A 14,045-nucleotide genomic window follows, 5' to 3' on the forward strand; every position below is an offset into this window, starting at 1 on the left:
CGAGTTGTGTCTTGCTTGTTTGTAACATCAATTAATTGTAAGTCCAGTTTGTCACTGGATTTGAATAAATGCAAGATATTTTCCAATATGAGCTCTATTTAAAAGATCCCTCTGCAGTGTTGAATATCAATATTACTCAGTGCTAGAACTCAATGCTTGCTGTGCAAAGGACATTGTAAGTATTGCTAGTGAGTCAAGAAAACATTTGTTTTATGAAGAATGAAATGGGATACTAATGCTTTAAAATAAATTCTTATCATTTTTATAGATATACATTATTTTCATTTTGAGTTGGGTGAATCCCATTGATCCTGCCACAGCACTGTAATTTAATGCCATGTTTCAATCCTCACCATGAAGCAAGGTAGACCTCAATCCACTGTCAAATTAGGGCTACCACCGATTTACAGCTGCAATCTACAAACCAATGGAACAGTACAGTACACAGAATGTATCACTGTGTCTTAGTTTCACAGGTTTGCCATTAACTTCCTCAAGAATTTAACTATAAATAAGTCGGCTCTACAGTCTATGTAAGCGTTTGTTTTTTAAACCTGTCTCACGCTTCCTTCACATAGGGTAAGTATTTGCAAAGCTTACCTTTAGTTGTGAGATTTCCTCGAGAATGGTCTTGTGGCAAGTTGTGTCATTTCCCAGTAAACATTTACATAATTTAGTCAAGCTGCAGTATTAACCGTGTTGCTGGGTGTTCTCTTATGCCCCAATATTTCTTCCCCACTCCCAATGCCTTCCTTTGCTCCTCACAGTCTCTTTTCCAGCTCTGGTTCTCTCACTGTTATGCAGACACTCCCAGCCACATCCATTGGCCCTGCCTGTTACCCAGCTTCACACCCAATACTCCCCTGCACAAGATGGAGGCACTTGCAATTTTCCCGCTGCTCTCTTTCACTTGCAATGTTCCCGCTGCTCTCTTTCACTTGCAATGTTCTCGCTACTCTCTTTCACTTGCAATGTTCTCGCTACTCTCTTTCACTTGCAATGTTCCCGCTGCTCTCTTTCACTTGCAATGTTCCCGCTGCTCTCTTTGCCAAACCTGATATTTTCATTTTATTGCGCTGGTGGTGTTTCTTTCCTTGTGATTGACAGTTTTCTGTGTGTGTTAAAGAGAATCCATCTAATACCGTAGTCTTAACTACCTTCTGTCAACACGTACCAAGAAAGTAGTTCAGCATTGTTTCCTTTATGCCAGGGCTTCTCAGACTTGGTCCTGGGGACAACCTGTGGCTGCTGGTTGTCAATCCAACCGAGTTCTCAGTTACTTAACTAGACCCTTAGTTGAACTGATAATTTGCTTAATTAGACCTTTTTACTTGTTTTCAGCTCTTGAACAGTTGCATATTTCAAGTTAGCTGTAACATTTGATAAGTAACTTGAACTGCAACTGTTTAAGAGCTGAAAACAAGTAAAAAGGTCTAATTAAGCCAATGATTGGTAAAATTAGGGGTCTAGTTAAGTAATTGAGAGCTCAGTTGGAATGAAAACCAGCAGCCACAGGGGGACCCCAGGACCGAGTTTGAGAAGCCCAGGTCAAATTTATGCTGCCTTCCTTTTTTGCATCATTAAACTTCATGGTTTTACTTCTCTACAGTAGCACTTGCATGACAATGATGATGATCATGTGTTGGTTGCTGAGAGTTGCTCTTCTTGCAATACTACAGATTTGCTGGTTCTATTGAGCGACTTTATAAGCCCTTTCTAGGGAAGCTGGTTATGGTACCAGGCAATGTCTAAAAGGTAATAAATAAGAGCTGAAAATGGTATGTGTTCTGGCTACACATAGAAAATACATTGAATTCAGTCCACAGACAAGAATTTAGTGTGACAACTAAAATATACAAAATTCTGTCCTGGCAACTGGAAAACATGAATAGAAGGCAAGCTGGGCTACTCATGTAGTTTCAGTCATATTTATTGATGGGCTGAGATTATGGTAATAAACAAAAAATAGCTCACAACTGTAATATTAACAATAATAAAATAACCATCCAGATAATAAGAAAAAACCACCATCTGGATGAAAATATCACATCTACTCTGAGCCAGTCCAACAATTCTTCAAATGAACACATGCTTATAAAAGCAGCTATAAAAACCACACATCTCAAAATATAACTTTATTAATTTACAAGCAGTACATTCAAATGTGCACAGCCCACAATGTGTTTCACTAACAGTAACAGCAAACATTCAGCAGCCCTGGACTTCTTCTGAACCACTGCAGTGCCTGCATGCTGACCGAAGACTTGAGAGCTTTCACTTACTGGCAAAGGCCATGATCTGTTCCTGAATGGACAAGCAAAGTGCATTATTAATCTCAACTGGATAAGCAAGATGCAGAGGTTAATAATGTTTTTCCTTAAACTGTTCAAGAGTCATCCTGCTAGTGCTGTTAAAAGTCTGTCAACCTAGTTACCTTAAAACGGAGTTCACACAAACATCAGAGACCTTTCATATAACTCCCAGTGTAGTACAGACCATATTGTAGACAGACCGAGTCAGAAACTATATAAAAAAAATAGATGAATTTGGGGCACACAGGTTCTCAAAATCTTTAAGCACTGATCTAGATTATAATAGGGCTTCTAGGGCATACAGTTTGGAACGAAAACAATTTTACACCAAAAAAATAAAAAGGCAAGATAAAATTGTACAAAAACTACAAAAACATGCATGGGGTGTATCTATGGTGGAAATTTCACCCAACGTCCCTGCCATACCTCTGGGGGGGGGGGGGGCAGCATTCTGCCTTCCAGTTCACACAAGTCACTTTCGGGAATTCATCCTCAAAGTTAGAAACACCACAGTTCATAACCCTATGGTGGTCTGGCAAATTACATACATTTTTCTGGGAGTCAAGGGCTTTGAAAGAAACCACGTAATCACACACAACCGCAACTTACTTTTAAAGGAGGAACAGCACTGGTGGCTTGCAGTCCGAGTGTTCTGAGGAGGACAAAGGGAGCCATCTTTGTGGAGTAGAGTCGCTTCAGGATGTCAATGGCAGCCATCATGGGCAGGTTGTGTCTCTGGCGCTCGGTCTCGTATTCCAGCAGGTGACGCGTGGCTCCTAGGGAAGAAAAAAAAAACAGGAGTCAGAAAGCCGGACATCACGTCCTCACGAGATCGACTTGGCTTTAACATAAAAGGATCAAGCTGAAATGCAACTCCTACGAGCCCAGACTGAGCTCACTTTGAACTCGTCTACTCACCCAGGTCTCTTCCGTCAAAGGCTGCTTGGCTCAAGTGTCGAGTGAGGCATGCTACATCCCCAAAGCCGAGGTTCACTCCCTGGCCAGCCAAAGGGTGTACCCTGTGGGCAGCGTCCCTGCATAAAGACCCAGGCAACTTTGTGAATACGCAAGCTACCTGTCACCTGACTGCATCATGAATATCCTTGTGCGCACAACCACAGTACATGTGGGGATCTGTTGTCACATGCAAACACTCTCACTAAGAAAATAAAAAATAGTCTAAAAATACATCTGCACAGGTTTCCAAATACTTTCCTCTTTTAAAATTCTATTCTCGTAATGTTCACAAAGTATTTCACTGCTCTCATTAGCACCCTGTGTAAAATGACATACTTCTGTATTTTTACACCCTTTAAATGACTTCAAATAACTACGAAAAAAATAGAACAGGCACGTGTGCAATTAACAAATAAACCATTATTATTATTACTTGATAGATAACAAACACCTTATGGGTCCTTAAATGAAACTGTTGGGTAGTCTGTTACTGTTCTGGATAGTCTGTTACAGTTTTTCTTACATGTGAGCTGCATTTTGGTTGAAACGCCTGGATTAACCTGCTCGTGTGCAGCATGCCTACGAGTGCATTTCGAGTCATTTTACTTTTTTATATTGCAATTCCATGGTGCAATAACTGGTATCAGTTGTGATGAACATGAACCTCACTGAAAATGAGACTGTAATATAAATGTATGGCTGTTTTTATTGGTGTTCTTTCATGTGAATGAAAAGCCAACAGCAGCATGTGGTGCAGTTCAGTTTTAGATCTGCATACACACTGTTCTCAGGGCTGCCACAATAATCCCAAAACAGGCCAATAAAAATAAACAGGAACTGATTATAAATCTTGCACTTCTCTTTAAATATGCCTAGAGAGTCTTTCCACACAACAGAACTCTGCCATGAGCTATCCGACCCCCTCTTTTTAATTTCCTCCTCAAAATTAATGTGGATATTCTTCTCTGACAATGCATAGCCCTAGGCTCTAGGCTCACCCCCGCCCCCCCCCCCCAAGTTTCGGTACAGAAACTCCAAGAAACACATTTTCCAGAATCATTTGCACACACCGAGCAATCCTTGCTCATACTGCCTGCTTCAGCAACAGAGTTTGAGAACACTACCGCAATGACAGAGTTTCCAAATGATAGGATGACAGAGTGAGCTCCTGGATTTAGTAGTACTGCCTACCCAATGAGAGCCACTCGGTGCCTAATGTACTCGGAGGCATGCCCCAGTCCCAGGGGGAACATGGCTTTGCTTTTGGGGCCAATACGAGAGATGCTAGGAGGCAGCTGGCGTGGCGAGGTACCGGAGGGCATGAGCAGGGACAAGGCAGATCTGAACATGGCGCCCGCTGTGTCAATCAGCTCCGAGTGGTTCTCATTGCTCCACTGTGAAAAAGAGAAAAGCTTTCAGTCAATCACTGCACAGCAGTGTGCACATTCATTACAACACCCCATAATGCTTCTGTTGTTGTGCATATGAAAGCAAACCACTAAAACTGTAAAAATAGGCAAGTTAGTGATTGTCTAATTGAGGACCTCAATAGGTCACACATGCAATTTATTTAAAACAGTAAGAGAAAGGAACACAGAGCCACACATGGTAAAATGCAGGAGACTTTACTGTTTAACATGCCTAATTAAAGCACAAAGTGGTCTAACATTTTCACACAAGTGTACTGTTTACATATCACAGAGTAATGATTGAAAATTGAAATTCTCAGACCAAGGGGTTTTCATGCAGGTAGGTATATAAAAGAATATAAAATGATAAATCTGGAGGTTTATCTAATAAATGTACACACTACTGTATGTCAATTCCTGTTAATAAATACAAGCACACACAGTACAGGGATGATTATTATTTATTTTTCTTTCTGACAATTCACAAGGTTTCTATGGATACCCTGGTTTGTCAGCAAAAGGCAAGAAATTGACCTATAAAAAAAACACGTGTGAATTATTTCCATTTAGTTCAAACCCATACGGCTTAGCTGCCAAATGGAGGGCAGCGTGAACCACAGCATATATTTACGAACCCACTTTCTCATTCCCCAGCTGCTTTTAGATCAGCCTGTCACACATGCAGCTCGTATTTTAAGCTAGAGGAAAACCACCAGTGCTAAATTATACGAGCAGCGGAATCTCTCTGCCATTCACTGATTGGGATTCCAGGTCCTGTTACCCTACCAGAGCACAACATGGTACACTTTGGATCAAATAAAACATATTAAAACATTCCGCAGCAACAAGGTTAAAGTAACAGACCGAGAAAGAAAGCAGCATTGTTACCGATCTTAAATTGAATGCAGCCAACAACAACAACAATAATAATAATAATATATAAATAATAATAATAATAATAATACAAAATAAAACACCCAGCAAGCATTCATTTTCATTTTTAAAACAGGGCATCTGGCACTACAGTAGGTGAGAGCGCTGGTTTCCAGTGCCTTCTGGGTCATAGCTTGTGAAAGCATGTCAGTCAACAGGTGAATCAGCTGGTTGGTTATTGACAGGAAAGAAGCTGTTGCAGGTGAAATGACCAAGGCTTGCAAACAGTGATTTGTTTAACCTGGTGTAATACATTATAGTTTAAAAAAAAAAAAAAAAAGGTGTCTCTTTCAAATCTGCAAACTTGACACCTGTTTAACCAAACGGAAGGGCACAACAGGCCAGATGGATGGAGTTCTTTCATTAGCTCCCATTTAGCTGTTGTCTACTCGTGCAGTACAATATCCACTCGTGCACGCTATGCACCCTCCAGTGATCGCAAATTCAGCCAAGTTTATACAAGCCAAGTTAAAGGGATAATTATCTACATTTTCCTTCTATTTAATTTCTTACCCGTTTCATAAACAATGCGTGTTCTGTATGATTATCTATGATCTTTTCTGCTTTACTGACTGATTTGAAAAAAAAAAAAAAACAGAACAGAACAAAAAATTCCTCAACAATGACAAGCTTCTTCAACACACTTCAGAAACTGCACTTCAAGGAGTCTATCGGGAGGCAGTTTTTACCGGGACTGTTCTTAATATGACAAAGAACGACCGAAGCAGGAACAGCAATAGGGAAATCTACAGATCACATATAAAGGGATATGAGACAGGATATTAAAACTTTGGAGCATGTTAAAAATGGTATAAAAATAAGTGGATTCAATTTGCCCAAATGAGGCGACTCAAGGCTTCCACTTCATGTGACTGAAAACCACAAAGCTCTTGTGAACTCGGTCTCTAGCAGAAGTTCGTATCTCAACCCTGCTGCCAGAACTGTAATATGAACGCTTTAAATCATTTGAATTCAAGACACCCGCAACACTTATTAAATCACCACAATGGCTCACCCACTAGGAGTCGACGGTATAGACTTAAACTCACAAATGCAGAGTTGATTGCGTCAACGAAGCTCTCATCGTCCAGAGCGAGCAGGTCCTTCGCGTGCTGATGGGTGGTGGACCACACCAGCGAGCTTGCGCTGTCTGATAACTTTCACAGACAGGGGAAAGAAAAGAAAGACATGAAACAATTCCACAGGCAAATCTTTCAGTCTTAATGACCCGCTGTTGCGTAGAAACCTGGTTTAATAGACACCACAGCCTTCCACTGTGATACATTTTACAGATGGAGAGGGATCAAAGCTAGACACTTGCACAGATCATTGCTGACAACTTTAATGATACTCTCTGCTCCATAGAAACCGGTACAAATATTTACACATATTAATACGTGCTCTGACAAATTATTACTATGGAGCTCGTGGAAAACCTTGTTAAAATGCATCCATATTAAATATTGTTCTTCAAGGGATCACACTAATAATTGGGAGTGGTGAATCTTATAGTAAATGCTTTGAAATTTGAAAATCTTGAACTAATGGGAGCTTAGTTAAAACAAGCTGCCTAATGCAGTACAAGCACTAATAATCATAATACTACTACTACTAATACTAATACTACTACTACTAACAAATAATAATAATAATATTAAATAATATACTAATACTAACTACTACTACTACTACTACTACTACTACTACTACTACTAATAATAATAATACTACTACTACTACTAATACTACTACTACTACTACTACTACTACTAATAATAATAATAATAATAATACTACTACTACTACTACTACTACTACTACTACTACTATACTACTACTACTAATACTACTACTACTACTACTACTACTACTACTACTACTACTACTACTACTACTAATAATAATAATACTAATACTAATACTACTACTACTACTACTACTAATAATACTACTACTACTACTACTACTAATACTACTAATAATACTACTACTACTACTACTAATACTAATACTTGATACTACTATACTACTAATACTACTACTATGTAATACTACATATTATAATAATAATACTTAGACATTACTACTATATTATATGATATAATATTATATGATATGATACTACACTACTACTAATACTACTACTACTACTAATACTACTACTACTAATACTACTAATACTATAATAATACTAATAATAATAATAATAATAATACTAATAATACTACTACTACTACTAATAATAATAATAATAATACTACTACTACTAATACTACTAATAATAATACTAATACTACTAATAATAATAATACTAAATTGTCTTACTGGAAGCAATGCAATTGGTCCAGTGGGCAGGAACCTTTGCCAAGCAACGTTGTTTTCTGTAGGCTACAAATAAATTAACAGGAAAAAAAATAAAACATATTACAAAAATATCACTACAACCGAGGCACGGAAATAGGGGAGGAATTAATAACAACAACAATAACAAAATAATAATAAAAGCGACGTGTGACAAAGGTGGCAGACACCATGGGAGCGGCATCTCGGACAGAAGAGTCAAATGTGAACAAGATGTGCACAGCATGAAGCCAAAAGCTTCCTGAAACAAAGTCACACGATCACAATGTGGCACCCATCCTAGCCGACAGGTCAGAGACAATGCCATGTTTGATTTTTGGAATGTCCACAGACCCGAAAGTCAGAATGCCAAACAGAACTGAGATATTAGGAGTTTGCAGGAGATTAACAATCGCATATACGCTCTCCTCATAATACAGTGCACATGGCTACACTTAATTACAAACTATGAATGGTTACCTCGAACGTATCAAACCAACCTCTGGGTTACCACCGAAAAACAAACTGGTGCTCGTGGTTCAAATCGTAACACACTGCCCACGAAAAACCTGGACTTACTCCACCTACCAGCATCGAGTGTGGCACTGTTAGCTGTCAGCAGTGACATTGTTCTCCGAGACACAACACCAGTTTCACCCTTTATGTGTCCTGGGTAAATTCTCTCCAGGGAAGAACAGGGCAGCTCTTTCATGCCATTAAAAATCCAGATGTTGCCACACTGTTATTACTCATATATATTTTGAAGTGTGCTCTGTCACGTGTTTATAAACTTCTTTATAATTGTGTTGTGCAACACAAGCAAAACACTGCATACAATCGGGGTACTTCAGGCACATGAATGGGCAAAGGCTTTGGTCTGTAGGAATGTACCTCAGACAGGTGAAGCACCGCGACCACGGCGCTCTGCTCGTAATTCCACTGGACCGTCTGCATTCCGGCTGCTTTCCGTACCATGGAGTTGGGTCCATCAGCCCCAATCTTTGCAAAAAAACAAAAACAAAAAAAAAAAACACCAACAAAATATAATTTTAAAAATTAAAATGAATATAATCTGTTATAGCAACCTACATTTTGTTTGTTATTTTAGAAGTTGGACAGGAGTCCCAAAAATCACAGGTTCTTTCAGCTTTTAGAAACTTGCATGCTGTAATGTGGGGTACCATATTTTGTGTATGTATATATTTAAATATATACACATATACACTACTTTTGTTCCATTTTTAATAGGTGTACTTACAACAATATGATATTATCAGGAAAATGATCCCAATCACATATTGGTGCGCTATGTGGATGCAGTAACCAGTGTTACCACTGGACATGCAGCTCATGTGCCTATACTTAACGACACAGATGATATTAAATACACCCCTGGTTTGAATTGGAATGGATTCACTGTTGTTCTAATGCTGACCAGCAGTTTGGTTTGCAGTTGCTGCCCGCTTGCCAGCTCCACCTGCACCCAGGGATTAGACTCAGCTGTCTGGTAGGGGAGAGGCCAGGTGTACCTCACCGCTCTGCTTCTGTACTGAACCTTCACTTGATCTGTGAACACAGAACATTGCCTGTTACAGCGTGCGCACTGACACATGCTCCGAAATCACTCCACACATTGAGAAGGGCTCGGACGCACAACTGCACACAACAACAGAAGTACCACTAATTTTATCAACTAACAGAGATTGACAATTTTGAAACAGGCTTGGGTAACCACACCTGGCAACACTAATAGCGCTTAGCTACCAGTTACCCTTTGACATGCATTCCTGACAGCATTGCATGGTTTACTCCACTTTCCATGCACCATGCCAGAAGTGTTTAGCATGACCGGTTGAGTACACTGAATCCACTGCAGGCTGCCTGTCAAAACAGTTTAGTCCACAGTGTAAAGTTCTTTCTTTTGTTTTGTTGCTTCACTCAAAAATATCAAATTATGTTGTATACTATATTAAGATTATGTACACACCAGAATTATGGACTGGAAAAAAAAACAATCACACAGTAATCATAACAGTAATACAACACCAATGTTTTGATGCACTACCCCAGAGAAGTTATTGAGATCTTTTATTTAAAGAAACTTAACAAGCATGTGATAGCATAACGTCGGTCGGTGGTCGCCTTGCTATTGAACAGAAGTGCAATACATTGGCTTGGCCCTTGGAAATGAGAGGCTGTGCACACAACAGCAAAACAGTGGTGACCCCAAACCACAGTACCGAGTCCTACATGTTGTCAGGCTTGGCTGTCTTTCTTATGATTTACCTAGAAGCCCCTGAAAGCACCCCAGCGCACCGCACCTACCTGAAACTTCATCGAGCTGTTTTGTCAAGGCAGCAAGGACAACATCGTTCTCTACAACGTAACCCATTTCATCTTCCAGGTTCTCCTTATCAAAAGTGATCATCGCGTCGGAACAGGCATCCCAGACCTGGGCAAAAAGCATCAGAGGTTTAGTATCTGGAACTATAAAGAATGGCAAGCCATTAACGTCAATCTCATGACAGGCGTTTCATTATCAAAATGGCTTTGGCTTGCTAGTAATCTGACCCTAACCAACGTCACGTTTTCAAAGAAAGGCCTGACAGCTGTGGAAAAAACGGGCCTTTATAAAACAGGAGACTCAACTGCCAAATGACCTGTTTTCACTGAAACTCATTTTCAGACCCAACTGTTCCTGCCACTGGCTACCCTCTAAAAATAATTAAATTTTTTCTATACATCGAAATATGATAAATGTTACCGGTTTTGTTTATTTTAATCGCAGGGATGTGTAAAAACAGACTCTGGTAATGCTGATAGAACATTCTGGAAACATGCTTCATTTACAATCTCACAATGTTGAGGTTAACTGGCACAGTGAACTGGGGTGATTACTCTATGGTTACTGCAGTGCCCCAAAGTTTAAAATGTCCTGCCAGAGCATCACAGCATGCCATCATTAAACTAACCGATGTAAGTTATGGGAGAGGTATATCATGATACCTCATATTACCATGACATCCCTAACCCCAACAGCGACCACAGCGTTTCTTATTTGGTACAAAAAGGCCACATCTTAATGTGAAGGCCACATTACTGCCACAGCTGTAAACCACGGGCACTTTGCTGCTGACGTCGGCAGTCCACTTCACTGTAATCTTTTTTTTCACATGGATTTATAGCTAGCAGAAAGGGGTGGGGGGAAGAGATGGGAGACTCTTATTTTAGACCTTTTATTTGTTTCTTTTTTTTCTTCACATCGAATCCAGATTTAAACACTTGAGTTTTTACAGACAGATCAGAGAATGTGCCTGGTCTGTAATAGTCCAAACTACCGCTACAGTTTTAATGCATCTTGCTCCAGAGCTGATATCCAAACGGGCACTCAGCCTCTGATGCGGTTATAAATACATACCACGGAACGTACAGAATGTTCAGATCAACCACAAACCAGTCACTCTTTCATAGCAGAAGTTTTACGTCCTTCGGAAAATGATACAGCAGGTTATGATTACACATACAGAATGAAAACTAAATATGATTCAGGTTAACGTTATTCCTTATTAAATATCGCACTCCTGGCACTTTCCAATTGAAGCCAGTAAGGTACATACCCTATACCTTTATAGTGGTGGAATATGCGCTGTACAAACACATTGATTCAAGTGTAGAGTTTGGGTTTTATGTTGACAAATTTTGTCATCAATCTGTAGGGCATGCAGATCTGATCTTTCCCAGCTAGTCTTGCAAACCTATTTAAAAACCCACCAGGTTTTCATTTCAGATTGATGCAGTGTGGGCACACTGTATGCACTGAGCAATGGTTCTCTATTTCACAAAACCGGACTGCTTTTCCTAAAACCAAAAGCAGTGTTTCAAAACCATACAAAAAAAAAAAAAAACACAATGCCCCTTGTAACCAAGAAATAGTCCACCTGGAATGAAAGTTTTAAGAATGTGATCAGAAAATCAGCTCCCTGAATTTTAAAACTAACGAGGTCTTACCTGCATCCTATTGAAAGGCTTGCATCTCATGTTAAGAATGTGATCCCAGGCACCAATACCTACAAATAATCATGTACATATTAAACAGCATTTACACTGGAATCCTGGTCTCTGCAACAGCAGCACAGATTACTACAGGTTCAGTATCAATGCGAGTTTAGCTGCACTTTAGCGGCATTGTAACTCCAGTATACTGCCATTTGAGGGAATTGTAACTGCAGTAAAACTCATTTAACAATTTAGTATATAACTACTTTTAACTAGAGGCAACAGATCAAACTGAACAACATTATTCTTATTTGTGCAAAAAAATAAAATATTAGCCATAAACTACATGGATAATTTTCTCATATATATAATATATACACACACACACACACACAGAAAATGCATGTGTAATATAATTGTGCAGACAGTATCATCTTTGCACAGTCAGTGCAGTGTTCTCTTGGGCAGTCCTGTAGCTGTACACACCGCTGAGAACAGTCGCAGATCCAGGGTTGATAGAGCTGACTCTGGTGCTGAAACTTTCTGGCACTTCATCAAACTCTTTCTTGTTACCAGCTTCTAACAAGAGGATCTTCTTTCCTTGCAAATTTGGATCAAAACCTGTGAAAGAGGAAAAACTAACCAATAGATGCTCCCCAATAACTTCATACTACAATCCCCCAAAATGAAAGTTTCATAGCAAGCTGCATTGTGTATACGTATATCATACATCTGCTGATTTGCCATGGAAAACCTCTATTTAGCTTTAAAATGACGATACTCCACTAGCTTAAGTGCATGACGATTCATGAATAATGTGTTTCAATGTTACAGTGATTTTTTCCCCCTGATTTAGTTGCCCTCTAAATTTATAACACTTCACATTTTACATGCTTCTGTTAATTTTTTATTTTAAAAAAAGGCACGAAACACAGTGTACAGGAAGTGTATATTTCAATCTATTTAAACATTTTCAGAACAATTCAGGATGCATTCCCCAACCACCAAATCTATAATGTGTGTTATTTGAGTGGTTTGTATTTGTTTTCAGTAATTCTGCTGTTTTTTTTTTCAGTATATACGCACTGTCAGTTTAAACGTGAGTGGAGCCCCAGTGCATATTGCGTGTGTAGCTTATAGTAAAAGTAATTACAGCCAAGCCTTCCTTTACTGGAAATACATGAAACCTCATGCAGTTTCTTGCTTATTCATAGTTTTGTAATCTCAGAGTTTAAAAAAATAAAACAAACACCGCGGTTAAAGTATTTAAAACCAGCGGTACTGCAAAGATATAGCGAAGCAGCTAGCAACACGTCGCTATTATATCTGTAACTTACCCAAAGAACATGCCATGGCTGTGCCCACCATCCCCCCTCCTGAAACAATGACATCATAAACACTGTCACCATCACTGCTCGCCCCAGCTGTGCCCTCGCTGGTGTCCTCTTCGTTCCCCGAGCTGCTGAACCCCCTTTGCAATGTCCTAAACCCCCCGAAACAGGGCACAGCAACACACCTCCTCCCTCCACCACACAGAAGCGACCTGACTCCGATCAGAAAGTACATGATGCGAAAACTATTTTTTTATAATATCAATTTGCACCACTGTTGCAGTAGTTAATCTTGATAGTAAATTGCGTCGATTAGTTGTTTTTTCTTTTTTTTTCACAGAACAGTTTTTCGCGTATGTCCTACAGCGGGTATTGTCGCATTTCTTCCCTATATTGTGTTGCTATACACAAAGGTCAAACAGAACTTTTAGAAACACTTCCTGGTCAACACCAGCCAATCAGGAAGACGGCTGCAGCAAGGTTATTAGTTTAAAGGGACAGTCTCTTTAAAAACAAATAAAGTTATGTTCATTAACCAGAAATACTAAGGTGATGACCGTGTCGAAATTTAACAATAACGAATCTGAACCCGAACACGACAGTTCAGGTGGACATAATCACACCTGAGCCAGCTTCAGAAGCATTCTGTAGCGTTCGGTGCGTGGTTAAAGTACATTTGAAACCAATGCGTTTGGGCTGAACAATAAATACAATGCATGCATGCTTCCTCCAGAGTGAAGCACAGCACCTGTAATTTCTGCAACAAT

At 39.5% G+C, this 14,045-nt stretch overlaps 1 protein-coding gene across 1 annotated transcript; it reads right to left on the minus strand.

Annotated features, from left to right (window-relative positions):
- Positions 1–1,914: 1,914 nt before the first annotated feature.
- On the minus strand, positions 1,915–13,708 carry LOC121324831 (ubiquinone biosynthesis monooxygenase COQ6, mitochondrial-like). The gene is made up of 12 exons (XM_041267042.1): positions 13,285–13,708; positions 12,434–12,568; positions 11,960–12,018; positions 10,277–10,403; positions 9,387–9,517; positions 8,843–8,950; positions 7,937–7,999; positions 6,661–6,768; positions 4,461–4,663; positions 3,231–3,346; positions 2,922–3,088; positions 1,915–2,304 (listed from the first exon to the last, which is right to left on the minus strand). Exons 1-12 carry the CDS (start codon positions 13,511–13,513, stop codon positions 2,275–2,277), a joined length of 1,476 nt encoding a protein of 491 aa, XP_041122976.1. The 5' UTR covers positions 13,514–13,708; the 3' UTR covers positions 1,915–2,274.
- Positions 13,709–14,045: the final 337 nt, after the last annotated feature.

This window comes from Polyodon spathula, chromosome 12 (genome assembly GCF_017654505.1).
Source record: "Polyodon spathula isolate WHYD16114869_AA chromosome 12, ASM1765450v1, whole genome shotgun sequence".
In the NCBI taxonomy this organism is placed as follows: domain Eukaryota; kingdom Metazoa; phylum Chordata; class Actinopteri; order Acipenseriformes; family Polyodontidae; genus Polyodon; species Polyodon spathula.

Bases quoted from the DNA above. Each gene is read 5' to 3' on its own strand.
- LOC121324831 (XM_041267042.1), bottom strand. From the start codon at position 13,513: ATGTACTTTCTGATCGGAGTCAGGTCGCTTCTGTGTGGTGGAGGGAGG. The intron at 12,569-13,284 runs GTAAGTTACAGA...CCTCTTTCACAG, and splicing joins AGCCATGGCATGTTCTTTGG to GTTTTGATCCAAATTTGCAA. The intron at 3,089-3,230 runs GTGAGTAGACGA...TTTCTTCCCTAG, and splicing joins CTTTGACGGAAGAGACCTGG to GAGCCACGCGTCACCTGCTG.